The following is a 27,493-nucleotide window of genomic DNA, read 5'->3' as shown; positions in this document are numbered from 1 at the left end:
AGAGAATCAGGCTTCACTTTTTCACCGTGCTTAGACTGGAAACCTGTGAGCTGGAGTGTGTCTGTCAAGATGGTGTGCATGTTGTTTAAATGTATCCCTGGCCTTGCTCCTATGTAATGGGAACATACATCTCTCAGCTTCAAACGATAGCAAGCCCTTGGATGTAAACACCCTCATCTCTGGAGGATAGCTCAGGAGCAAGACGCTCGCCTTGGAAACAGGACAACGTGGAGCAACACAGGTTCGATCCCTGGCTCTGCGCTTAGAATCCTCAGGGGGTTAAGCACCTTATAAAAAAACAATTATACAAAAAAATTATAAATAATCTATGTTTGACCATCTTTGCTTTTGGAACAAAAATCCGTGTGCCCTCAAGTTCTCGGTTAATGCTCCATGATCGTGGAATGCCCTGCCACTGTATTTCTGGAGTTTTCTTTTTTTCACGAATTCATGTAGTTAAGTCTTTCTTGTGGCACATTATAAATAAAACAATTGCCACCCATTACAGCACGCCTCATTACATCAGTTCACATCAGCTGCATAACAATATGCTTCATCATATCATATCAAGCTCCTGGACTCCTATCACACGCCCAAATCGCGTTGCCTCTTTCACAATACTTCATGCAACGTACCCTCATGCCCCATTACACCAGATTACATCATCCTCATCACATCATCTTCCATCATCCACCAGGCCAAATCACACCCCATCCTGCCACAGCATCCTAACTGCATCACACTACATACACCCAATCACATCGTATCATACACCATACCATCATGCTACATCACGCCCTATCAATTTTTGCTCCATAAAAAACGCATTTTAAAACATCACATTCTAGCATATCATAACCCATTATGTAATATAGCCCCATCAAATCCCACCCAATCCCTTGACATTGCACCCCCTCACATCATGCCACAGCACATTATATCAATTACCTTCCTTGTACATTCATAACACCTTCAATCCCTCTCTCCTTTCCAGGCATGGACCGATGACCTCCACTCATACACACGGTTGATGGGAGAGGTTGCAAGACCTAACTTTCCTTCAGGGACACCCTATTATCTTTCCTTGGGTAAGGGAACCTACAACTGCAAGAGACATTTCTACCATGAAATAGCATATGGGGAAGAATGTTGTTGGACAAACTTGAAGAACTCTTGTGCTGTCTCCTAATGTTTAGCAAGTAGCTAAAGGATTCACAAAGACTGGGTTCGAACGTTCTTTTGACCACCATCTTTGAACTTTGGCTGTTAGAATAGGGCATCCCAAGAGGGAAAGAGCTGTATAAGAGTAGGTTAGGACGTTCACGTTACAAGGCCTGCTTGCTGCTAGCCAGGACTAAACTGATAACCAGGATCCTACTCACTGGAGGGGCCAGACCCTGCAAGTGCTCTCTGGCACCTTTTAGGCTGAGAGGGCAGAAGGAGGACTCACCCTATCCCTAGCGACGCAGGAAGGGGTTTCCCAGCAATGAAGCAACAATTATTGGCCCTATTTTCCACCTCAAATCACTTTCAAGCCAAATCGACTGCTTTTCAGTAGTTTTCAAGCTGCCACAGGACCCAGAGAGCTGCTTCGACTGCTTCAGCCATCTTTGAGCCAATCGCTGCTACAGAACCATATTGCATCACCTGGACCACTTCGAACTGACTCTTCTTCAACCGATGCAACACAATTACCACTACAGGACTGTACCACATCACTTGACCGTGTTGTCCTGATTCGATTATCTCGAAGTTGACTTGATCATCTCAATGCCAATTCAACCCCTTGGAAAGCAGCTTGAAGCTGTCAATTGCCCAAGAAGAAAATTAAGGTATTCCCAGTGGTTCGGTCCCTTGCCTTGGGTTTAAGGACCTTAGTAACAATTTAAGACCCCACTCCACACGTTTTTTAAGAATATCCTTGATCATGAACATTGCTGCATAAACTATTGCCTGTCTACCCCAATCTTCAGAGTCAGAGTGTGCCTTCAATCCTCTGATTTTCTGGCAGGACATGATTGAACATCTCCTTTATTTTGTCATCATCACAGTATTGTTGTTTGGATGCTTCTTTGCTGGCTCACATCCCTTCTGAAGTGTAAAGCCTGCCCTCGGCCTATGCTATCACAAAAGGCAAAGTAGATATACCAATTGGGTTGTACCTGTTACCCCAATTGGGTTGTACCTGTTACCCCTTTATGATTGGGCTCACTGCTGGTTTAGCTGTGGTGAGGGGCTGAGTAAGAATTTAGAAACAACTCCTCATCCCCGAACCCCCGGTGCATGCATGGAATGCTTTGCTCCTTTTTATTTTTTTGCTCCATGCTTTATTGGGTTTTTGACAAGCTCTCAGATCAATTTGTTTTCTTATGCTTATCCCAGAGATTCTTAATCCTCTTAGATATTATTGTTTAAAGTGTACACAGTTTTGTTTGATTGTATGTTTTGTGTCTTGATTTATCATTGTCCGTCTGTAACATTATACAGCGCTCCAGTACCTCTGGATGAGGATGTGTTAGATACATTTTTCATAAATAAAAAAAATAAAATGAAAAGAACACTTTACTGAGCGCATTCAATAAAACATTGGTTGGGCATATTGAAACCTGGTTCCCACTTCATTATGGGGTTCCACCAGATGATGGGGCATTCACCAGCAATAAAGCCTGGTCTCCAATCTATTCTGGATAGATCGGGCAAATGCTCAGCCACACATCAATCAATGTTACAGAGAACAACGGGTACCTGAAAGCCTGTGAGCTTGGAAGGACGCCTAGGTCACACTCAACTCCACATCACTGTGTGCTTTTGGCCAGGGTCAGCAGATGCAGGTGCTTCAATACCATTGAAAGAGAATGAACCACATAGTGACAAAAGCAAAGTATCGGAAGAGCCCCGAGGTGTGGGTAAATTGTGGCCATAATAGTGGAAAAATGTGTCAGTGGGACAGCAGATCCAGCCAATATGCATAAATGTTGCTATCAAATACAGTACATGAAGGGGCACGTGACTGCCAATGCCTCTTCCCCTTCGGGGAAACCCTACTATGTTCTTATGGTATATACTTTTAGCTAAAATGATGCGTAATAGAAAGTTTAGAAATTGAACACAAGTCTTGTCCTCGACTATCCTCTCCAAGAAGGAATTTAGATCTCAAACTGAATTTTGTAAATAAATCTGTAGGCCCTTAAGTAAGAGTACTTGATGACTAATTGCTATTGTAAAAGGAGCATCTAAACTAAGGAACGTGGATTTCATTTCTTGCATCATCAGAAAATGAGTGAGTGGGGCATGGCTTGCTGCTGTGGATGATGGGCGCCTAAGACGGCTGCTCCGATCCACCTGAGAACTTAATACAGTATTTTCTACACTTAGCTGTTTCATTCCTTGGCATGTCCTCACTTCCGAGTCACAGAGGGCTGCAGTAAGCCTTAAAGTCCGGCTGTCCTCTCTCTCGGACCTGGAAGTGTGTGCATGGCTCATATTTCGTTTGCCTGCTGCTCCCAACAACGGCTGTCTCGTATGAGGTAACATCCGGCGTTGTTCGGGAAGCAACATGCAGACTTGGGCCTGGTCAGCCGTTGCCTGTATCTCAGCGCCACCCGATGCGGTATTATTGAACTACTTCAATACTTTGTGCTGACTCGTTTTTGCTTAATTTAATTCTACACGTGGGGATGTCTTTGGCTGCATACACCACAACGTTTGCTGTTATTATTTACTGTACTTCTTACCACCTGACTGTGGTATGGTAAAGGATCTAACAAAAAAAATTAGAGGGAAAGGAAAAAAAAATAAAAAGAGAAAGAAAAAAGGTGTAGATGGTGTATGGGAGAGGGAAGTTTGAGGGGAGGAATTAAGGGAGAATATAATTGAGGAGAGTAGAAGGAAGAAAGGAAATAAATAAATAAACAAATGGAAGATCACAGGATATATAAAAGGAGTACACCAGCAGTGGCTTCTGCATTGTAACCCTAAACCTAAAAGTACAGCTTCTCCTTTTGGACCCTCTCAGATCCTTTGGAGTTTTCCTTCGCATCCTGTGCTGTGATCACCACTGTCCTCTGCTGTTCTGAGTGCGCACACTTCTACTTGGATTACCTTACTGGCTTCACCTCAGCCTGCTTATCTCTCAACTATGCTCATTCTAGCTGACTCCTATCTGGTGGCTGGGGTTACTATAGCCACTGCCAAGAATAATCCTAAAACGCAGATTGTCAATAAGGACTCTAGCCCTTCTTCGACTAACCTGAAAAAAATCTAAGAGTGACTCTCCTCCTCTGCACGCCCTTGTGGATCCTGCCATTGAACTTATTTTGCAAGAAATCAGAGCACTGAAGCCTTTTATTGAAACTACAAATCAAAAACTTCAGCAATTAGATGATAGGTGGAAAGGCTTTGAAGACAGAATGGATGAAATGGAAAGAAGGGTTGGCTCTGTTGAGGATATCTCTCCATGGGTTGTGCTCCTAGAAAAACTGGTCAAAGCCCTTCAGAAACACAATGAGGAGTTGAAAAACAGGAGCAGGCGTAATACATCTGCACATCTCTAGCCTGCCTGAAGGATTTCAGGTTTCGGACCCCATTTTATTTATACAGAAGCGGTCGCCTGCCCTGCTGCATTTACCTCCAGATTCATCATTCAACATATAATGGGCTCATCACATTGCCCCCCCCCCCCCCAAGAGATTCTGCCTCCCCTCGCATTCCTCCCGTACGCTCATTTTCTACTTGCATGAATATACTCAGCCTCAATTTATAATCTCAAAGGTCAAGGAGAAAAACTCCCTCACTTGGCATGGAAGTAAACTACACATTTCACAGGATGTGGCCAGGATTACAGCTCAACGCAGAAAATCATTTTTATACTTCCGCCCTGCTTTGAAACAGCTTAATGTTAGATACGGATTATACCATCCCTGTTCCTTCAAAGTGACTCATTAGGGTCGTACCACCATCTTTGATGATCCTGCTGAGCTAAAGTCCTTTATTTGTTCCATTAAAACTGGGGGCATGGACATGTGGGTACCTCTGAATGCCCCCTCCTCTTCCGAAACATGATGTTTTTGACGGTTCACCTGTGTGGGCTATATATACTGCCGTTTCTAATCGCTGGGTTATAATACTGTTGGGTCGGGTGCAGTTGTGGCATCCCTCCCCTGTTGTGGGTGGTCTTTTACTTTTTGGCGGCTCTGTAGGTGTCACCTACCCCTATTGCTTTTTCTCCTTTTCCCCCCCCATTTCCCAGCCTGATCATCTCTTGGTTCCTATGTCATATATGCTGTTGCTTTTTTTCCTGACTCAGAGGCTTTTTCCTCACTTTTTGACTCCTAATATGCAATCCTTGGCCACACTTCCCTTTCCTGTCCCCTCATCCTTGTGTGTTTTCCGTTTATGTTTGGTCCCAGTTATGGGATGTCCTGATCTTATTTTTACTTCATTGATTCATGTTGCTCATGCATTGCACATTTTATTCTGGTTTGCTATTTTTCTGTGTTGTCACAGGTCTATATTTTGCTTCTACATTTGCTTAACTGTTTCCATGGTATTAAATGTGTAACTTGGAACATTAAGGGATGAAAAATTATATTCCATCTCAATCAATTTAAGCCATCAGTGGCATGTATACAAGAGCCCCACTTATCAAGTGCTCAAGCGATGAAACTCAAATCATTTTGGATCAAAGAAGTCATTGTGAGTCCTGCGGTGGGCAAGACAAATGGAGTTGCTATACTTCTCAACAAAAAATTATCATTTAGGATTCCGAGCCAAGATGCTGACACTAATGGGCGATGGGTATGGATCAGGCTTCTGATTGGGATGTATCATATTTCTATTCTGAACATCTATGGTCCTACCCTACCTGATCCAGGCTTTTGGGCTTCCATGAAACAAATGATTCTCAAAAATAGTCTCACCAATCTTATCATGTGCGACGATGTTAATCAAGTCCTCGACCCTTTCTTAGATAGGAAATCTAAATGTGTGTTTAAAAGCTCCAAGACCCACGAATCCTTTGCAAGTTGTCTTGCTGAGACCGGTTTAGTAGATTCATGGATGCTTTCTCATCCAATGCAGTTAGGTTACACATTTCACTCACCTCCACATGACACACTCTCGTGCCTAGATTACATCTTTTCTTCTAAATCTCTTACTGGCACCATCATTGACTCTATGATCTCTAATATTATTATTTCTGATCATCCCCGTTTGCACCTCCTTTAACTTTGCGGACATAATAAAGCCGTCGTCTAGTTGGAGAATCAATAACTATTTGTTGCAAGATCAACAGTTTATCCAATCCGTTCAATCATTCCAACAACCATTTTTTGCTGAAAATCTAGATTGTGATACGTCAGTAGAATTGGGATGCTTTTAAGGCTGCGCTCAGGGGCCATATTATGACTTATTCCGGCAGAAAAAAGAAACAATGTAGAAAGCATCTTGATGATCTGTATCTCCAACTTTCCAACGCTGAAAAACATTTCTATCGAGACTCCAATGTAACAAACCTCGTTTGGTCATCGCCTTACATTTCCAAATTGATAACAAGCTCACCGAGTTAGCTGCTGGGACTCTATTAAAATATAACACCAAGATCTACCATACCAGACTTCCAACAAAGCAGGGAAGTCACTTGCCTCTTATCTTAAGACTAGGAGGGAGAAAACATGTATCTCACACATTAAAGATAAATCAGGTACCTCCCTTAATCACCCTGATGATATTTTAAATTGTTTTAAACAATTCCATTCTGACTTATACACTCCTGAAACCACTCTTCCCTCTGAGAATATTGATTCCTTGCTCAGTAATATCGAAAGACTTTCTTATCCCCAAATTGACCTTTCTCATTTCTCACTTCCTGAAATCACTCACACCATTAAGGGGTTAGGCAAAGGAAAGGCCCCCGGGCCGGATGGTCTTTCTATTGAATTTTCTTTTTGTTTTTTCCTTCTCAGCTCTATTGAATTTTCTGATAGCTTTGCCCATTCCCTTACCCCTAGACTTAAATTGTTATACTCCTACTTTATCTCCCAGAAATCCTCCTCTGGGTCCTTCTCTGAGGCTTTACTCATCCTATTTCCCAAAGCTGATAAAGATCCCACTCTTCCCAGCAATTACAGACTGATCTCTCTCATTAATGCTGAAAGCAAGGTTTGTGCTAAAGTTTTCGCTAACATAATTGAATCTTCTCTCCCCGCTCTGATCAAACCCGACCATGTTGGCTATTTGAAGGGGCGGAAAATCTCTGCAAATGCTAGATTATTGCTTGAAGCCTTTCATGTAGTTTTTAAGGACAAGCAAGATAAACAGGGCTATGCTGCAGTTGCGCTTGATGCAGAAAAAGCTTTTGATCTGGTCAAATGGGACTTTATGTTTCAATCTCTCCAATGGCATGGATGTGGTGAGAAGTTTATCTCCCTTCTTAAACTTCTCTACTCTTGTCCCAAATCCTCATACTTCTTTTCCTTACGTAGAGGAACTAGACAGGGCTATCCCCTCTCCCGTATTCTTTACATTCTCTCTTTGGAACCTTTGTTAGAACTCATAGGATCAGACAAACATTCCTGGAATCCCCTGTGGGAAATCGATTATTAAAATCGCTGCGTGTGCTGATGATGTTGTTATCCTTATTAAGAATCCCAAACTTCACCTTCCTCATCTGCTCAATATACTTAATCAATTTTCCCTAGTCTCTGGCTACAAATTCAACAAAGATAAATCCGAGATTTTACCCCTCAACTCCTTTTGTATCAAACATGACTTAGATGTGTTAGGGTTTAAATGGTGTAATGATTCAATTAAATATCTTGGTCTTCGTTTTGCCTCCTCAGTATGCGATACAGTCAAACTTAACACGCAGATATTGTTAGACAGATTTAAGGAATTAACCTCAATGTGGTCTCCTCTCTACCTCTCCTGGTGGGGTCGGTTTGACACCATTAAAATGATGCTACCCCCCATTGTTTTATATTTTTTGCAACTCCTCCCACTCCCCTTGATACACTCATTTTTTAATTCTGTCAATTCAATTCTTCTAAATTTCTTATGGGGCTTAGGAACATGTAAGAGGATTGCACTTGCCAAGTTAAAAGCCCTACATGATATATATGATATGTGAGGGGGTTAGGTTTCTGGACTTCAAATTATATAATTCAGAGTTTCTTCTTAAAAAATCCCACTGCTGGTTTGCTCCTCCTGATTCCTCGGATATTCCCTACTGGTGTAAGTTAGAAAACACCTGGTACATCCCTGTAATGTAGCTGACCTTACCTATGTATTTAGTCACTTCTCTTTGGCCATGTCTGACCCAATTAAGGCCTCCATCTCTGCTGTGAGATTGTTTCTCTTCCCTCACACTAAGACTCCATCCAAGAACCTCTCTCTGCTTCTCTGGCACAATAAACATTACTATTAACGATAGAGCTTTGAATCGTAAATCCTGGTTGAACAGAGGCATCAGATGTTTTCAGCAAATTGTCAATGGTCCCTCCATTATTTCCTTCCAACAACTGAGAAGTCTCTTTTCCATCCCTGTTTCTGACTTCAACTTTTATGATAACTTGGTCTATACGTGCTTTGATGCACTCCATCATTTCTCGAACACCATCCTATCGCCTGATGCCTCCAGACTCTTGCTGCTAACCATGGTTTCCGATATCAAGGCTTCCAAATGGTACAATGTTTTGACTTCTGTGATTGTTTGGCCTGCGCGCTTGAAATTGGCTGTGTCCTCAGTGACCACACCTGGTCTCTTTTGTACACTAGGATCAGGGGAATCTCTGCTTCTGCCAACATAACTCAACATCTGCTCTTCGTTCACAGAGCTTTTATTACCCCCTTGAAATAATCCAAATCTACAGAAGGTGCAGATGATAAATGTTGGTCGTGTGGTGGTGCCCCTGCCTCCTAAAAACACATGTTTTTTGACTGTCCATATGTATTTAAGTTCTGGCAGGAAGTTTGGAAATTCCTTAAACTCATCTTTACAGTTGATGTTCCACTAACATTTTTGAATATTTTCATGGGTCGCCTGGCTGTCACTAACATCAAATTGCATCCCTCTGCCAAGCTATACGACTTGTTCATTGCCCTTGCTCTTGAGCTCATAACTACCAACTGGAAAGATTCACACAATATATCCACTAGGGGTTGGTGGAACGGCATCAGTCATGTGCAAAGAATTGAATTATGTATGACCACTTGCTTGATACTATACCCAAGTATAATTCCAAATGGTCTTTTTTTTCGTTATCTAGACTGTCATCGCATGGTTTCTGAGCTTTTGGCATTTGATCTATTTCTCCTTTCCTTTTTATCATTTGTCTGCCATAGTGCTTTGGGCATTGCCTGATCCCTTTTATTTGATTATCAGATTTTTCCAATACTATGAAACAAAGAATCCAAGTATTATATTGTTACATGTACCTCCCCCCCTTCCCTCCGTTCTCTTGTTTGGCTTTTGTCTGTCCCCTTGTTTGTCCCCCCTGTTAGTCTTCTACTTATGAACATAAATTTGATTGCAGATCTCAATGTTTATGAACTTTCCTCGTTAACTAGTCTCATAGCCTTACTCATTTGGCTATTAGTTTTTCGAATGTTTTACCGTGTTACCTTTGAGTATATTGTGATTATAGCTATTCTTCGTGAATGTCTGCATTGTTATTACTATTTACTGTTCTTAAACTCTTATAATCTCAATAAAGATTATTAAACAAAAAAAAGAAAATGAGTAAGCAGCATTGAAGATTGCGCTTGTACGGAATGGGTGCAGATGACGACAAAATGGCGGCGCACCAGCTCCTACATCTGATATGCCAACTGGGGAGGAAGGATAGCTCAGGGGCAATGCGTTTGTCTTGGAAGCAAGACAAAGTGGTGCAATACAGTTTCCAACCCCATGCTTAGAAACCACTCGCTGGTATTAAGGGTGTTATAAATGCACAATAAAATAAATAAGAAATTGTGTTTGCTGCCCCTACTCTATTTTCTAGCATCTGTTTTTGGAGTATAAGGCACTGCTATATGTATCGTTGTCTACATATTTCGGAGCCATGGCCTGAAAATAGGGCCAAAAAGGAATGCAAAGCACGAAACTCGTCAAAAGGTAAAAAAAACAAAATCCTGTCACAGCTATGTACAGTTTATAAGAACTTGCCCTTTTTGGATACAGTGGCATGCAGGAGGGAATAAATGAAGCATGTGGAATGGTTGGCAGCTTAAACATTATACCCTCATGAAACTTTAGATAGTGTATCTTCTTCAACTGCAGAGATATCTGTACAAACGGTTTGGCTCTGGTAGCGAACATTCCAGTCAAAATGGCTGCCATTCCATCTGCTCTGCGTAACATACCCAGCCTAAAAAAAGGGTCTTGCACAAAAAAGGGATTCCTGGTAATGTAAAAGCAAAAAATAACACGAACTTGATTCACAAAAGTAAGCTGCTGAAATAAATTAAAGTTTGTGTAGTGTCTCGAAAGTGCAGATTTAAATTGTTGCCCTTTATAAGCTGATAGTTTATACCAATGAAAAACAAATTCCTTGCCCCATTCAGGTTCCTCAGATAACTGCTCAGTATTGTCTTTGGCAACCAAGAAGCATGATGGTTGAAATGGTACCACGCTGTCCAATGATAACTCTGGTGAAACAGGCAAAGTGTTTGTTTTATCATGAACGCGAGGCAACTGAGGGCACACCTACAGACAGGACTACCCTGCGCTGTGGTGTTCCGTTTGGAGTCGGAAATGCCCCATTAGGTGGTTTGCCTTGTCTGAAGTGGAACTGGCATTGCTACCGGGATCAGGAGGCAGACTGTGCAGGTTGATGAGTTTCTGGGATCCTCGTATCACCCGCGCAGGGCATCGCAGGGAAGAGGTACATATTGTTTCCGTAATGTTTATTTATGCAATTGTCCATAATTAAGTGGTTAGGCTTCACTTGCACTCGGGACAATGCTCATGTCTAAACACTATCAACAATCAGTGAAATTAGTCAAGTGTTGCTCTTTATTTTTTCTAGGTGACATGGGTGTTATTTTACCAATCGAAATGATCAAATAATTAACATGAAAATGTAAATGCTTTTATAATTCATCCAATCCTTAACATCTTTACATGAATGCCGACAGTTAACTGATACAAAAAACAGGTTTACAGGTAAATCGATGTTTCACTTAGAGCACTGCATGCCTAAAATGGGAGCCCAGCCAGAGCTACTCCCCTCTATGACCTGTGCTACAGTTCATGGTAGGGCAAAGCAACGAGGCCGGAACACAGGCAAAGTGCAAAAGTGCACAAGGAACCAGATGGGGATCATGAAATTGCAGTTAACCATGTATGGATGCAAGATAAGTGGCAGTATGCTGCATGTGTTTGATATCTTTCATATCTTTTCTAAACATATTTGGTATCTAACAAACAAAATTATTGCAGCTATTGATGCGTTTTCGCAGAGCACATACCAAGCATGCAGTTTAGGGACAAAATGGCTTTCCTTGATGTTCCTCTGCCATTAGCACCCAAGGCAACTGCCCAGAACTGCTTGAATGTAGCAGTGCCTGTAAAAACTAACCACAACCCTTGAGCCCATACAATGGCTACATGGGTCACCCTGAGTTGACAGCACCCTGCTACATTTAAGCAACAATAAGATATATTTTGAAGTGAACAAATACACCCTCAAAGAGATGAGGGAGGGGGACTTGAACTCTGATGCACAAACCACTCAATGTACGTCAATGTACGTTCCTGATTAGTTAGTTTATGTATACCCACAATTGCACGTCCTAGCTGGAAGGATTACCAATCCAGACTCCCCTTATGAGTATAAACCAAAATGTATGCAGTAAACAACAAATTGGTTTATCCACTGCGCATTGTCCAACAATTTAGCTTCAGGAGCTAATATTCAACATTCAAATTCCTTCTGGGTTATTTTTCATTAATAGTTAGCATACAAAATCCTTCCAGGTTATTGCACACAATATATATCAAGAGTCGTTTTAATTTTCTGTGCTTATTTATTTGCTAGCAGTGATTAGCTTATTCGTGCCAACATGTGTTTCGTCCTCTTTGAGCACAGGTCTTCCTCAGGGCCAATAAATCACCACTCTCTAATGTTTTACTTGACCAATTATTGACATAGCAGATATTTGGGGAATGTATGTGAAGCGATATTTGGATCGTGATATAGACAAGGAAGGGTGCACAAATTAAATAGAGGGAATCATCCAACACCATGGATACAAGTATGTAAGGAAGATCACTTTATATACTTGGACACTAGTCCGTCAATGTGTATTTCAACAATAGAAAATGCCCAAAACAGGGATAACACTTTAACATCATGCTTCAAGTTGCCTACACTAAGACAATATATAAAAAAAATGTAAAACATATAAACAGAAATGCATTTGACTAAGCACTATTACTCTAACACAATACATTTCTTTTTTTAATGTACTTATGTATTATGTCATTATTCATTGTAATATTTCTTGGTATGTATTATATCAATTTTAAACTTTATTTGACTTCAGTTTACTTTATTTTACGATCTCATGGCTACTCTGAATCATGCTGCATGTGAATTGTATTACTCCCACATCCCTCAACAACACATATTTTTGAGTCCAAAACCCATGAGTGGAATCCAAGACAATGAGGAGCAGATACAATTGGGGGTATGTACTATGTTGAACTTTCAACGGATTCTTTGAGATTTTGTTGGAGGTTACTACTCCTTCATGTAAAAGAAGCAAGATCCTTTACAAAAAATATTATTTTTCTATAAACATGAATTACCTTAAAATACACTACATAAGCTGCCTGATTCATGGAATTATTTGCGTGAAAAACGCAGATTTGCGCGCCTTTTTGCTCGAAAATCCCCATACTTCAAACAGGGATTTTCAGGCAGAAAGGCACGGAAATCTGCGTTTTTCATGCAAATAATTACATGAATCAGTCTGAATATATTTACACTCTGAAAATGTATTCCTTTACACACATTAGCCTGTGTACACAGGCTTTTCCACTATTACTGTAATAATTAGATCAATTAGTTTGGCACCCAAAATCATCACTGAGGGGGTGTAAAGAATTGCATTATACAATTCCGTGGTGAGTAACCTATATTGTTTATTAAAAAGAAATAAAATAAAAACATTCCAAAAAAAGAAAGAACAATCTATTTAATCCTTTTTATTTCTTCTCTTAATTCGCACGGGCGTGAAAATATTATGGGTTTTGGCAAATTTGTGTTGCACTTGTGCCACAAAATTGCCCAAACTTTTGTTACAGGAGAGAATTAGAGCGGGTATCGGAGTTCTGAAATTAGAATATCTCCTTGGCTTAGCAACAGGAAATGCCAAGGCATGAAACAGCCAAATCACTAAAATCTCGATTTCCAAACTCCTCCACCGTACTACCCAATGAGAAGTTTCCTAACAAGATTTTCTCCAATCAGCAGCTTTGTAAGAAGCAAGTCAGGTGCCTGCGTTTCAATTCCCAGCTGTGCAGTGATTTCATAGTGGGCTATTTTGGACTAGTTTTCCTGTATATATAATTGGGCTGTTTTTATGCCACTTTTGACAGTAGATCTGATTTGTATCCCCCTGAGGCTGCCTTTATACCTACCCACCCCATGCCCACTCTCTCTACACCCCAGCCCCACTCACTCTTCCCCACCAACCCCACTCTCACTCGCTCTACCCCCTTCATACCAACCCCTCCCCAATTACATGTGCTGGCTCGGTTTTATTTGGCCTATTTTGTTATTATTATTGATATGATATATGACATTTATTATGTGCCTATACACAAGTTTTTCGAGGCGCTACGAGGCAAGGGAGGGGGAACAGAGACAACGATCTTACTAAGCTAGGTGACATTGAGATCGCGCAAGTGCAGAGGGCGTGTGGGAGAAAGGGAAGGGGGAAATGCAGTGCATAGGATAACAATAAAATAAATAAAAGACAAAAAATAAAATAGACAATAAAATAAATAACAGACAATAAATAAAAGTCCGGCCAGCTGGTGGCAAGTGAAAGGGTAAGTGCAGACATCAGGTGTCAAGTACTGGAAGGGGGCTGCAGGGATACCAAAACAGTCCCTGAGTGCAAGGGTTGACAGGGGGGCAGAGCAGGTGTGCAACTGGTGGGAAGGGGACCTGGGCCCAAGATCAGAGGGAAGCCAGGTAACCAGTGCAGTTATTTTTGCTTCTATAGTGCTGCACTCCCTTGGGCCTCGGGGTGCAACATACAACAGGGACAGACCAACACACAAAAATATAATCCAGAGCATGTGTAGAGAAAGAGCAGGGAGGTTAGCCCACTGCTATGTTAAAAAAGTGTGTTTTGATTGCTCTTTTGAAGGACGCCCAGGCAACATCTGCAAGGATAGTGTAAGAACATTCCATATCTTAAAACATGGCTGCATTAGCTTTCTATAATTGTTGGAACGCAAAAGCCTAATAGCTTGCATGGCTTCCAGACAATCCCTTAGGTGTTGAGGAGCCTTGCCGGAGAGACATTTGTAAGTCAATGAGAGAAGCTTGTGGGTAATTCTATGTTCAACCGGCAGCCAATGCAGGGAGCATCTGGCCGATATAACGTGGTCCTGCTTGGCAAGACCACAGACTGCCCTCAATACCGAGTAGTTCCCAGTAGCAGACTATTTCAATAGTCTAATCATGAGTTAATGAAGGCTGTAGCAAGAAGGGATCTGTTTTCCAAGGAGAATGGGCTTGATTTGATAAAGCAACCGCGTCACATATGAACAAGATGACTGAACCTGGGAGACATGAGACTTCATCAACGAATCTGAGTCCAGATAGACTCCCAAGGTCTTTACCTGCTTAGCCACAGGAATTATACAGCCTGTGATAGAAAAGTGACTATATTGCGAGTCTATTTTTTCAGTGTTGGTCCTGACCCGACAATAAGGAGCTCCATTTCATTGTCATTGAGGGACAAGGCGTTAAAGGCTTTTTTACGATTGAATCACTGAGTAGATTTTATGTATGGCCTGTGAGTCTTGTATGTAGCTGCCCGACAGTTCTAGAAGATTCTGCGTGCGTGTCATCAGCATAGTTTATGTACCGTATGCCAAGACCGTCCAAAAGCTCAAACAAATGTCTGGTGTAAATGTTGAACAGCGTAGGCAAGAGGCATGATCCTTGCGGTACCCCATAGTTTATAGAGCAGGGACGTGCTTGATAATTCTCTGCTGCCACCCATGAAGAGCAGGGGCGAGGACGTGTTTTATCCAATCAGCAGCACTCTTTGAGCATTCCACAATTTCCACAAGCCTGCTGGTCAGAATTTCGTGGTCCACAAAATCAAACGCTGCTGATAGTTCAAGCAGCATAAGCAGCGTTGAATGGAATGTCCCCTCTTAATGATGCTGGTGAAATTGGATATTAAATCCAAGAGGGCAGTTTTGGTGGCGTGCATACGCCTAAAAACCAATTGACGATTGCCAAGCATGTTATTCTGAAGAAAGGGCACATTTGTGATCGGGTGATAGTTGCTGGCCATGGCCGGATCCAGATTGTTTTTCTTTAAGAGAAGGGTGATCCAGGCTTGCTTCAAGGAAGATGGCACACATTGGTCCCTGAAATAGGCATTAGTGATTTATTTTAAAATTTGTTTATTGGAATTTAAAGTTTTTCATCATCATACAATATATTGGCCGGAATCTTTACTCAGAATATCCGACTCTTATGCAAAAGTTGAGCCTTCTTAAACAAACAACAACATATAAACAACAAATTAACATTAACTGTCTCCTTAGTGAGGGGGGGGGGGGTAACAGTCATCAAGTTTCCGGAAATGACAGGTGGTAGGGCGGCTGGCGGGGGTGGGTGAGTTCTTCTCTGGCATCCTGCTGGGGCCGCTGAGGTCTGGGTGACGACTTCTTAGCTGACCATGTGGGTCGAGTGGTCAGCGGGGTGAATCCTTCAGGGAGGTTTATCATCTGAGGAGCGGGACAACCTGGACATGGTGTCCTTCCAAGCTGCTAGGGCCATGCTCGAGTCTTCCTTGGATCTGGTGACGCTGTCCTCCCAGGCTCTTGTTTCAGCGTTCGCCCATCTTTCGAATTCTTTGCGCCATACTTTATAGTTAGGACCTGCAGGCTTTTTCCAGGCCATGGCGATAGTTCCCCTGGCCGTTATGCACAGTAAGTTCATCAGTCTGACAGCATATTTGAGTTTGGCCAGCCTAGGATAAATGCCTAGTAGGCATTCAGCTGCAGTCCATTTGAACCTAGTTACTTCCGCTTCTTCGCAGGTACGCTTCACTCCTGACCAGAGGTTCTGTACCTTGATGCAGTTCCATAGCATGTGGATCATGTCTGCCCCATCAACTCTGCACCAAGTGCACTGTGTCTGTGTGGATTTGTTGAATTTTGCTATTCTGCTTGGCGTTAAGTAAGTACGGTAAAGTACATTTAACTGTATTAGTCGAAAACTCTGGTTCCTGGAGACCTCTTTGGGGAACGACAGTGCTCCGTCCCATTCTTTTTCTGATATCTCTTGTCCCGTGTCTGCTTCCCAGTAGGTGTTCAGTGCAGAGCTACGAGAGTTGGGGTTGTCAATGAGGAGGCTGTAAATTTGAGATACTGCCCTCCCCCCTTCGCTCAAGCTATACATCAGTGTCAAGAAGGGATCTGCCTCCGGTTCTTCCGGCCAGGTGGTCCATTTTGTGCGAATTCCCTAAATACACCGTCGGCATGTAGATCACTCCATGTGTACACCCCTTTTTTTCCCAAAGCCTAATGTTATATAGGCTCGTGTCGGATTTACCAAGCCCTGAAATTAATGGCATTTCTTGGGAGTATGATTGCTTCAAGCGCAAGACTGTAGTGGCTCTGTGCCATATTTTTCTACCGAGGGTTGCCAGAAATGGTATTCTGCGTATCAAATTCTGGGGGCCCAGATTAGCTCCTTCAGTCGAATTGGGGAAATCGAGGCCTGCAGCAGAGGGGTTTCAGAGGCGAGTTCATCTGCCAACCACTTGGACACATGACTCAGTTGGGCTGCAAGGTAGTACTTTTCCAGACTGGGCAGCTGTACCCCACCCTGTTTGTATGGTAAGGTTAAGGTGGACAAGGCCACCCTTTGTCTGCCACTTCCCCACAGGAATTCTTTGATTATAGTGTCAAGGAGTTGGAAAAAAGGTTTTGCAATGTAAAAGTGCACATTTAGGAACCCGTACAGGAATCTAGGAAGGATAATCATCTTAACTATCGAGGCCCTACCTAGCATAGATAGTGGTAATTTCGTCCAAAATCTTATGGATTTACGTAATGTGGGTACAGCTACTTTCGTGTTATGTTCATGCTTCATCTTTGGGGTGTGTATTATCAGGATTCCGAGGTATCGGAAGGAAGTGGTTTGCCATTTTACGCCCACCGGAGGGAGCTCTTCAGCGCTCCTGTTCCTCAGGCCTGCTAGGGGGAACAAGCAGGATTTAGTTTTGCTAAATTGGATGCCAGAAACCTTGGCGTAATTGTCGAGGACATCTAATATTGTTGGTACATTGAGGTGTGGGTTGTTGACATATATCACTACATCGTCAGCATATAATGAGACAATGTGGTCAATTCCACCTAGCCTTATCCCTGCATCGAAAAACTGTTGTCTAAGATTGCGATGGGTTCTAATCCCAAAACATAAAGCATAGGGGAGAGTGGGCAGCCTTGCCTAGTACCCCTTTGAATGTCCCAAGCTTCCGACACATACTTCCCTGACTTCAGTCTTGCTCTCGGTTTATTATAAAGGATCTTGACCCATCTGACAATCTCTGGCTGACTCCAAATCCCTCCAGAACCGCTACCAGCCACTCCCAATATATAGAGTCAAATGCCTTAATGGCGTCCAAGGACAGTAGAGCGAGCCGCTCATTGCTCGTGTTAGTTTGGGCTATGATATGCTGAAGCCTGCGCAAATTTAGAGACGTGTTACAACCAGGTATAAAACCATTCTGGTCCGAGTGCACTATGTCGCCTATCTCCTTGGACAGCCGTTTTGCTAGGATTGTTGTTAGTATTTTGACGTCATAATTTAGCACTGCGAGCGGGCGGTAGGAGTCACACTTATCAGGGGGTTTATTGGGCTTGAGCATTGGAATTACTATGGTTTCCCTCATGCTGTCGGGTAGGATGCCTGTTTCGTAGGTCTCTAAGAAAACTTGGTGTAATAGGGGCGTCAGTGAGGATTCATATGCTTTATAGAATTCAGGGGGGAGTCCGTCGCATCCCAGGGCTTTGCTCGTGGCTAGGGATCTAATAGCTTCTGTTATATCTTCTGGTGTGATGTCAGAGTCTAAGGTTTCGGCTTGAATAAGGGATAATTTAGGCAGCTCTATTTCCTGTAGTGTGTCTAATATTTGTTCCTGTGGGACCATGTCTGTGTGGGAATACAGTTTTGTGTAGAAGCTCCTAAATATGTCATTGATACTCTGTTGGGTTCCGTGTTTCATACCTAGTTCATCATGTAGTGTGGTAGTTATCTGCCTGGGGTGTTCTCTTTTGCAGAGCCAGGCAAGCAGCCGACCTGGTTTATCGGCTTCAGCGCGAGTTTTGTTCGTTCTGGTGATAAAATCAAATTTGGCTAATCTGTTCCATGCCTCAGAGCATTCCTCTCTAAGAGCCCTGCGATCTACTTCTCTCATCAGGGTTTCTACCGGAGCACTTACTAGTCGTAGGATCTCCCGTTCCTTTTGGTCTATTTCTCCCCGTAGTGTGTTTCTGATACCCCCAGCTTTTGCAATAGCTTCTCCTCGTGTTACTACCTTTAAGGCGTCCCATAGCGTGCAGGCATGTTCAAAACTGCCAGAGTTTTCAGTTATGTAGTTCTCAATGGACTCTTGCAGTTCTTCCCTGAAGATCGGGTCTCTCAAGGCCTCTGCGGACATCCTCCACATGGGGATAGGGGGTCTGGGGTTATCGTGGCACCAGTCTAATATTAGTGGAGAGTGGTCAGAGATAGTTCTCCCTAGGTATTGCGTGTCTTGTACCTGTGGCAGGTGTTCCTTGCTTATGAAAAAATAATCAAGCCTCGTATGAAGATTGTGAGGGGATGAGTAGTATGAATAGCTCCTTTCATCTGGGTGTAGTTCCCGCCATGCGTCTATTAAGTCCAGTTCTCTGACAATAGTGATCAGGGACGAGGTGGCAGCGGAAGGGCCTTTTGTTGGAGGCCAGGACCTGTCGGATTCTGGATTGTGAACACAATTAAAATCGCCTCGCCACAGGAAGAGGCCGTCCCAAAATTGTAGCATCTTGGTACATAGCACTTTTATATGGGCTGGGATATTGTTGTTAGGGAAGTATGAATTCACCATGCACAATTCCCTCTGTTTGAGAGTTCCCCATATTAGGTACCTGCCTTCTGGGTCTTTTTCCATCTTGTTCAGGCGGAATGGTACTTGAGGGTTGATCCAGATGTAGACCCTTCTGGCATATTTCGAGTAGGGGGCTCCAAAGCCTTGTCCCCCCCCAGTGCTCCTTAATCTTTGCTTCGGCTTCGACATTACAGTGAGTCTCCTGCAGTAGGGCTATGTCCACTATCTTCCTATGTAGATAGGATTTAACTCTATTCCTACGGAGGTAAGTGCCCAGGCCTCTTACATTCCAAGTCATTACCCTAATGTGCATGGCCTACTTGGTATCGCATGAACTTCAGGGGTCGCCCTCTGCTCCAAGGAGTGTTTATGACCATGTTAGGGGCCCCAGGGGCCTCTCTAAATTGGAGGTTCTGACCTGTCCAGTCTTCTATTTCCACCCAACTGCCTTCCGGATGCAATTTTTCACTTGGAGACTTATTAACTTTTCGAACAGCCATTCCGTGGAATGGGTTGACCAAGGGGAACAACAAGGAACTGCCCCCAGCAGTTGTTTTGAACATACAAGGCTCGGGGGTTCCCGAACCTTTCAGGCCTTTCCAGGTCTTTCGGCCCAGCCGGTGTGTAGGCTTCTTGCCTGCACTGTTTCGTGTGGGGCGGGTCATCGGTGATCGTGTACTTGGGGTTCCGAGTGCCTGCCCAATTGTGATATCTGCTTGATGCGGTCTTAAGGTTCATTTAGAGAGGAACATCTTACTTGTGACAACGTTCATTTGTACATACAGATCCGGCCTTCAATTCAGCGTTTGTTGCCTTTCAGGGTTTCCTCAGTGTTGTCCGCCAGGTTATTATGCTCGAGCCATAGGTTTGCCGCAGCTGGGGTCTCAAGGAAGATAGCTTTACCCTTATGGAGTACTTTAAGCCTTGCTGGGTATATTAGCATATACTTAAGGTTACGTTTTCGTAGTCTGGCCTTGACCGGTATGAAGGAGTTTCTTGCTCGTTGCACCATGGGAGTGTAGTCGGGATATATGACTATAGACGCTTCGTTCCTTTTGATCTCATCACCTTCCCTCGAAAACCTCAGTATTGTCTCCCGGTCTCTGAAGTTCAAAATCTTTGCGATTATTGGTCGCGGGTATGAACCAGGTGGTGGTCACTTTTGGAGGGCTCTGTGGGCTCGCTCAACGGAAAACCCTTGGGTGAGTTTCCCGGCACCAATTTCGTGTAGCAGAAGTGACTCGATGAATTCGGTGGGGTCTGGGCCCTCCATGTCTTCCGGAATTCCGAGTATCCGGACGTTATTTCGTCGGGCTCTGCCCTCCGCATCTTCAGAGCGGGCTTCTAATCGTGCCACTGTTGATTCTAGTTCTTTGACTTTCGCCACCCGCTCTTGTGTGGTCCCCGCGGTTTCATGTATTGAGGCTTCCGTGTTGGTCATTCCTTCTGTTAGGTTGCGGGCATCTTGTCTCATCAATTGTATGTCCGATTTTATTTCGCCAATCTTATCTTCAATGGATGTTCTCAATGCCGCAATTGCTTCTAGGATCCGGGTGTCTCGGGGGTCACCCACGGGGGCTGTGGCTCATCTGTGGTTATGGCTTCATGTGGTGGCTGTTGTTTTTGGACGGACGGTGGTGAAAGAGTCCATTGTTACTGATGTGGGTCTATTCTTAGGGGGCAACATCTCCCCTTGGGTCCCAGTTGAATGTAGTGGGGTCCTTGCTTGGGTTTGTGGGCCTCTCGATTTCTCTTCGATCTCTTGTGGGCAGCCTATATTTAGGGGGTGCACAGCTGCTGGTTTGGGTATCTGGCTAGTCCGTCATTTCATCTGCTTGTCTACCTGTTAGGGCATCGGTACCTCCGTTCCTCGCCAGTGACGAAATAGTGATCCACCCAGGCCCTGAATTCGAGTGCCGCAACTGTGGGTCTTTCAAGCGGGTAGCCGCAACTGTTCTCTGGGTGGTGAAGTAGGGCGGTGAGCGGTAGTGTAGGGGGTCGGCACTTACTTGGTGGTGGCGGCAAGTGATTTCTGGGGAGTCCGCAGGCTGGGCTGCAGGGGCTGGCCGCTTCACAGGCCCGTGGCGGCTCCGTGTGGGCCGCGCATCCTGGTCTGCCTTTGCGGTGTACGGGCTGCTTTCCGGCAAGGTGCGTGCTGGGGAAGCACGGGCGGTCTCCGGGGTCCCAGTTCTATTTCCTGAGTTTGCAGTTTGCAGTTTGCCCACGGTGTCACTCCTGGGCAATCCGGTAAGGTTAGCGGAGTGTGGCTTTGTCTGCTCTGCTCGGTCACTCTGTCCGGGGTCTTCAGGGTCCTGTAGTAGTCCCTTGGCGCACCAGAGCAGTGTCAGGGTCCCCACCTCTGGTTACAGTCTAAGGCCAACGGAGCCTGGCGGGAATGCACTCTGCCCCGGCATCGAAGGCGAGTCTCCTCCGTGGCTCTCGGGAGGTCCCCTGTATCCGAAAAGCGCCTCCGTGTTACAGACCGCACGGAGCGGCCGCCATTTTGGATGCAACAGGGGGGTCACGGCAGGCGCTCCGTTTGTTGTGATGCTGATGCTGTTTATTTCCGCCTGCGTGATCGAGGGTGCCAAAAAGGGTTTCTCAATGCCTCAGTGTCTTTTTCAGTTTGGCATCTGCGGTTTTAATGCCGCAATGTCGAGTGCTTCAGGATCATGGGCAGGAGCTCTCCCAGAGATCGACCTCACTCCATGCGCGCTGGCCACGCCCCGCCGAGGCATTAGTAATCTTGGTGATCCATGGTATCAAAATATCAAGTGACTGCTTGATGACTAATTGTCTATCTTTGTATTTCTTTCCGTCTTCATGTTTTTTGTTTAAGAGTCTTGTAAGCACCATGATGCCCTTGGGTGTGTGGCGCTATACAAATAACCAAATAGAATAGAATAGATTAGAGATGAGGTGGACAAATATCCCCCATACAGGACGTTGGTTTCATGCTTTTGACAAATGTTAAAGCTTCATCTTCTGTGATCTGCCTAAAGACGAACTCTGTCAGATCAACAACAGTGTTGAAGCAAGTAGAGGAAGAGGATATAACTATTAACAAAATGTTATCGTTCATAATAAACTTACGCGATTTAATTGGCTGCTGATGTTTAGAGACTTCAATAATAAATTTGTCTTGGATGATCTGGCACCATAAATAACTCGTCTCAACCTTGCGGGTCTGATGAGTTTTACCTTATAATTCCTTTAGTATGTTGAAAAGTTCTTTGGAATTCATCTAGCATTGCTAATTCTGATGTTGTAATTAGAGTATTTAGCCAAGTTAATAGCGCGTGTATAGCCCAAGCCAAACTCAGTAAAGATTGATACTGTGGGTGAACATGGATTCTTTATCCAGGCACGTTCACACGCCCTTTTGTGCTTTCTGGCACAAATGACATAGGGCCTCATTACGACCTCGGCGGTAGCCATGCCGCTGTTGGCTGAATGAGGAATTACCGGGCCATTTCGAGTTCGGAGGGCCCCGTAATTCCTCCTTCTGGAATTCTGGACCCGGACCTTCCCCATTCCCATTTTAGCCCCCATAGGGCTGAATGGGAATGGGCGAGGGAGCAAACAAAGGGCCGATTACGAGCGGTCCGTTGTTTGCTCCCTCCTCCCCTCGCAGGACCCGCTCTGCATGTCTGGTGAAACCAGACCATTATTCTATTATGGTTTCACCATAGAGGTCTCAACGGTCTACACGACACTCAAGTCAGAACAATGAGCTGCTGTATCATGCAGCCAGGTTTCTGTAATTGCCAATATGTAGATATTAGTTTCCAACAAGTAATCAGTAATCTGAGCTGCATGCTGCACCAATAAGCATGTGTTCAGTAATGCTATATTAAGAAGCGAGACAGTGGGCCTCATTACGGGTTTGGAGCGGCATGGCTACCCCCAAACTGGGTACCGGGTCCCGGTTCCATGAATAGGGACTTACCGGGCCATTCCGACCTTGGAGGGCCCGGTAATGCCCTTTCCCAGGAGCCGGTCCGGATACATCCCCATTCCCATTGAGCCTCCATAGGGCTCAATGGGAATGGGAAGGATGCTAACAACGTTGTTAGCATCCTGGTCTGCTAGCGGGTCCCGTTAAGGACGCCTGGTCTGACCAGACGTCCTCAGCGGGACCTGCTGCAGACTTTGTAATTAGGCGGCCCGGAATGAACGGTGCGGTCCCTTACCGGCATTGTTCATTCCGTGGCCGCCTTCCTCGTAATGAGGCCCAGTGCCTTGTGGTGAGTGGTCCACAATAGGAGAGCATGTCCGAAAGTCTGAAGTAATAAAAGGATTAAGTATGTCCTTATTTGAAACAGCTGGGATGATTCTACCCACCGGTCAGGGAGTGGGGATGCAATGCTATCGGGAATGGAGGCATTAGCCAAGGGCGAGAAGTCTTGCGACAGTAAGGTATTCAAAAATGAAGGTTTCAAAGCACATGTATCCACATCAACAGCAAAATTACTGTTCAGATAAAAATCAAGACTAACCTCATGAAATTGAGAGATTATGCTAGGAACAGTGAGCTGTTGAGAAATGAATGGATTGCTGGTACTGGGAGCAATGTTGACAATGTTTTAAGTGCCCTTAGAGACAGAAGGAGCAGAGTCAAGAGGCTCTTCGAAGCATGGGACCTTGATGCTCATATTGCATACTAGGTCGGATTTTTCTAAAGATAGGTAGCGAGATGGAACCTCTGTTCGTTAGCCCGTCTCATAATGGACATTTGCCGTACGATTGAATCAAGAAGATTTTTACGCATTTTGTCTATCAATGTAATGGAGTTGGCATCCCATGTTTGTGTATTAGTTAACATGTTGAGAATCAAACTGTAAGCCTGGAATACAGATGGAAGAGTTTGTCCCGGGGAAGGAATTGGCTGGACGGTACAACCCATCAAACTACTCAGAAGAAGCACACCACAAAAGAAATAAGAGTGAAATACCTATGAGGGTCTTAATACATCTGTGCACATCTCTGAGAGCGAGGGCGAAGAAGGAGGTGGCCAGAACTGCACAGCGTATAATGCCACTCCCCCACGACCCGGACGGAAATGGGTAAAAACTGGCACTTAGTTAGGGGCCAAAAGCTGCTCCGAGTGAACTGGGAAATGGAGTCCCAAATTGATTTTCACAAGTTAATAAAATTAAACAAGTTATCAAAAAGGTCTGCCCGAGGCTGCCTTTCTCCATGTTTTTTGCCCCAACCAACTACCATCCCCACCCACCCATCCCTCTCTAAGCCCACCCACTCAGCCACACAACTGACACTACCTCCACCCACCGACCCTACCCCCTCTCTCTACCCCCACTCAACCTCCCGCAATGTCTCTTCGCCCACCACCCTACCCCCACTCTCTCTACCCCCAACCAACCCTACTCTCTCTCTACAACCCACCCACCCCACTCCCACTCTACCCTCGCTCATCCTTTCTCTCACATTCTCACTTTATTTCTTACCCTCTCACTCTCAAACTTTCTCACTCATATTTCCTCTTGCTCATCATCGATGGCATCGCCCGCCATCATTTCCTCCCTTACTCTATTCTCCTTCCTTCTCATTCTCTCCTACACACGCGCGCGGCCCTTATCGCATCCTCCTTTGAAAACTTTGCACTCTCCTCCTTGCACCCTGGTACCTAGAAATGTAAAAAGCAAAGAACAGCAGTAAACGCCAAAACTATTGGTTTGATGATTTGTTAAAACATAGTTCCGGATGCACAAAAGCAAATCAGGCGATGCCTTGATCAAACATTTGAGAATCACATTTACATACAGGCATTTCAGAGGTGTTCCTGGCATCTCCAGATTGGATCCAGTGTTATGCTTTGTGAAGGAAACAAGTGCAAATCTGAGATGCACATTGGCATCTTCTCAAGTGCTCCAATGTAAATCTTCGTCAATCAAGCCCTCAATTCTTTTGTGGATGGTAAGAACAGTGCAGGTCACTATGCACTAGTCTGTACACCTTCTTTTTTTAGTTTTCATCCTGCAAAAGTGTGAGATGACGTTCAACTGGCATGATTCCTCGTGTTCCTCTGTGAGACTCTGCTCACCCTCCTTCAACTCTCACCTGTTCGGCTACATGCTGCTCATTCACTGATGCATTTGTAATGCGGCTTTGCACTAATGTTGGGCTTTCTTATAACATTATGAATTTGTTGATTTAAAGACGTGGTTTCCGTTTTTTATTATTTATTTAATGTTAGATATTAGCAGTGCTACTATGGAATTATAGTTCCCAGAACTGGTAAGACCACCTGATTATGAGTTGTGGTTGGTCCCCATTCTGGAGGGTGATACAACTTTCCTGGGAAAAGGAGAAATTACTTCTGGAGGTAATTGCTGTTAACTTCTTGATTTGTTCGAGGTAACAACCTTCACACATGGGCCTCATTAAGAGTTCAGAGGTTAACCCTCTGAAATACCACCAACTGGATTTACAGTTACCACCACTTGGTCAGGTGGAATTTCCGCCTGAATACAAGTGGTGATAGCAGTGTCCATTGGACCCAATGGGGCTTTATTTGCAGAATTCTTCCAATTGTGCTGATTTTTTCGCGTTAAGTGGCAAAATTTATCTCCAGTGTTTTGCTGGAGGTAAATCTTCCACTCAAAGCCAAAACGCATAGTTTGGCTTTAGTGGGAAAATTGGACTAAGTCAGCTACCTCCAATTTTACCACTTACCGCCATACTCGTAATGAGGCCCATTGGGCCTCATTACGAGGTTGGAGGTAGCCATGCCCTTACTAAGGGCATGGCTACCCCCAAACTCGGGTCCTGATCCGAGTCCAGCGAAAGGGTAATTACCGGGCCATTCTGACCTTGGAGGGCCCAGTAATTTCCCTTTCGCAGGACCCGGAGCCGGTACATCCCCATTCCCATTTGAGCCCCCATAGGGCTCAATGGGAATGGGGAGGATGGTAGCAGCGGTACCATTTATAACAGTACCGTTGCTACCATCCTGTTCTGCTCGCTGGGGCCGCTCTGCACGCCTGATCTGACAAGGCGTGCAGAGCGGCACTCGCGAGCAGTCCTTGTAATGTGGCGGCATGGTAACAACGGCGCCGTTGTTGCCTTACCGCTACAGACATAATGAGGCCGATTGACTATTTGCAATTCGTAATCAGGAAGACTGAAAAAACTGCAGGTAATTAATTCCGTTACCTCAGGTTTTTTCAGTTACCTTGAAGCTTATAACAAGGGATTTATGTGTGGCGCACTCCTACTTCTCGATACTCAAACGTTTTGTTTCTTCCCCCCAGGACTCATTAGAACGCAGTTCAGGTAATAAATAGGCATGCAATACATACCTGACATCCACCAAAATATTCTTGTCAACAGTTTTTGGGCAGCACATAAAGCCAGTCTTCAGTTTCACTTTGTAACAGATGTTGTTAAAGCTGAGTGTGCTTCCGCCACTCATTTTCTTTATGCTAGAAGCAGACGCTTTCTTAGTGTGAAAGCCACTTTCAGTTGGTTCCGACATGGGGATCATAACATGATCTGGGACGTTGGACATCTTTAATGTGCAGGATTCCTGGAGATAACAAAGATAGAAAACAATGGGTTAAACGTTTCCTGAAGTCAAAAGGAGAACCTGGATTATTGGTTCTATGTGATAATTAAGCATCAATAACCGATTCGGTAGGTCGGAGAGGGTTTTAATGCTATTATCACTCTGGGATGCCACTTATGTAACCTGGGGTGCTGGGAGCATTGTAGTTTGATTAAATTAATGAGATGCCTTACGGCGTCCCATTCATTGAATTAAAATACTTCACTAAGATGGCTGCCATGGATCTGGCAGGCCCTGTTGCTGCAGGAGGAAGCAGGTAAGCGAGGCTGGGGGTGCGAGTCACGGGAGGATATGTAGGCAAGGGAGGGAAGGGGGAAAATGCTGTTGTGGGTGGGGAAAGCAGCCAGCAGGTGGCTTGTAAGATGGGTTTGTATCAGTAGATTCGGCATGTGTTCCGAGGAACCCGACTGGTTGTTCACCCATTGCCGGGTGATAATCTTGGATATTAAAGGCCGCACACAAACAATACCTTTGTTTTTCGGCCGATTTGGACAGCCTTTAAAATTCAAAATACAACACTGCCCCCTCCTGCACTCGCCCGCCTGCCCTTTG

General features: G+C 44.3%; 1 protein-coding gene across 2 annotated transcripts in view; it reads right to left on the bottom strand.

Annotated features, from left to right (window-relative positions):
- Positions 1–26,892, bottom strand: part of LOC138515804 (broad substrate specificity ATP-binding cassette transporter ABCG2-like) — a 961,595-nt gene extending 934,703 nt beyond the window's left edge. For both annotated transcript variants that reach the window (XM_069630540.1, XM_069630541.1), the window contains exon 1: positions 26,676–26,892. In XM_069630540.1, the coding sequence (XP_069486641.1) occupies positions 26,676–26,884 (209 nt within the window). In that variant the 5' untranslated portion in view covers positions 26,885–26,892. The remainder of the gene's footprint in view (positions 1–26,675) is intronic.
- Between the last annotated feature and the right edge of the window lie 601 nt (positions 26,893–27,493).

The sequence above is a fragment of the Ambystoma mexicanum genome, chromosome 6q (genome assembly GCF_040938575.1).
Source record: "Ambystoma mexicanum isolate Mex_15411 chromosome 6q, UKY_AmexF1_1, whole genome shotgun sequence".
NCBI lineage: Eukaryota > Metazoa > Chordata > Amphibia > Caudata > Ambystomatidae > Ambystoma > Ambystoma mexicanum.
The sequence above is the reverse complement of the archived record's forward strand: the minus strand, read 5'-3'. Positions and strand labels throughout refer to the sequence as shown.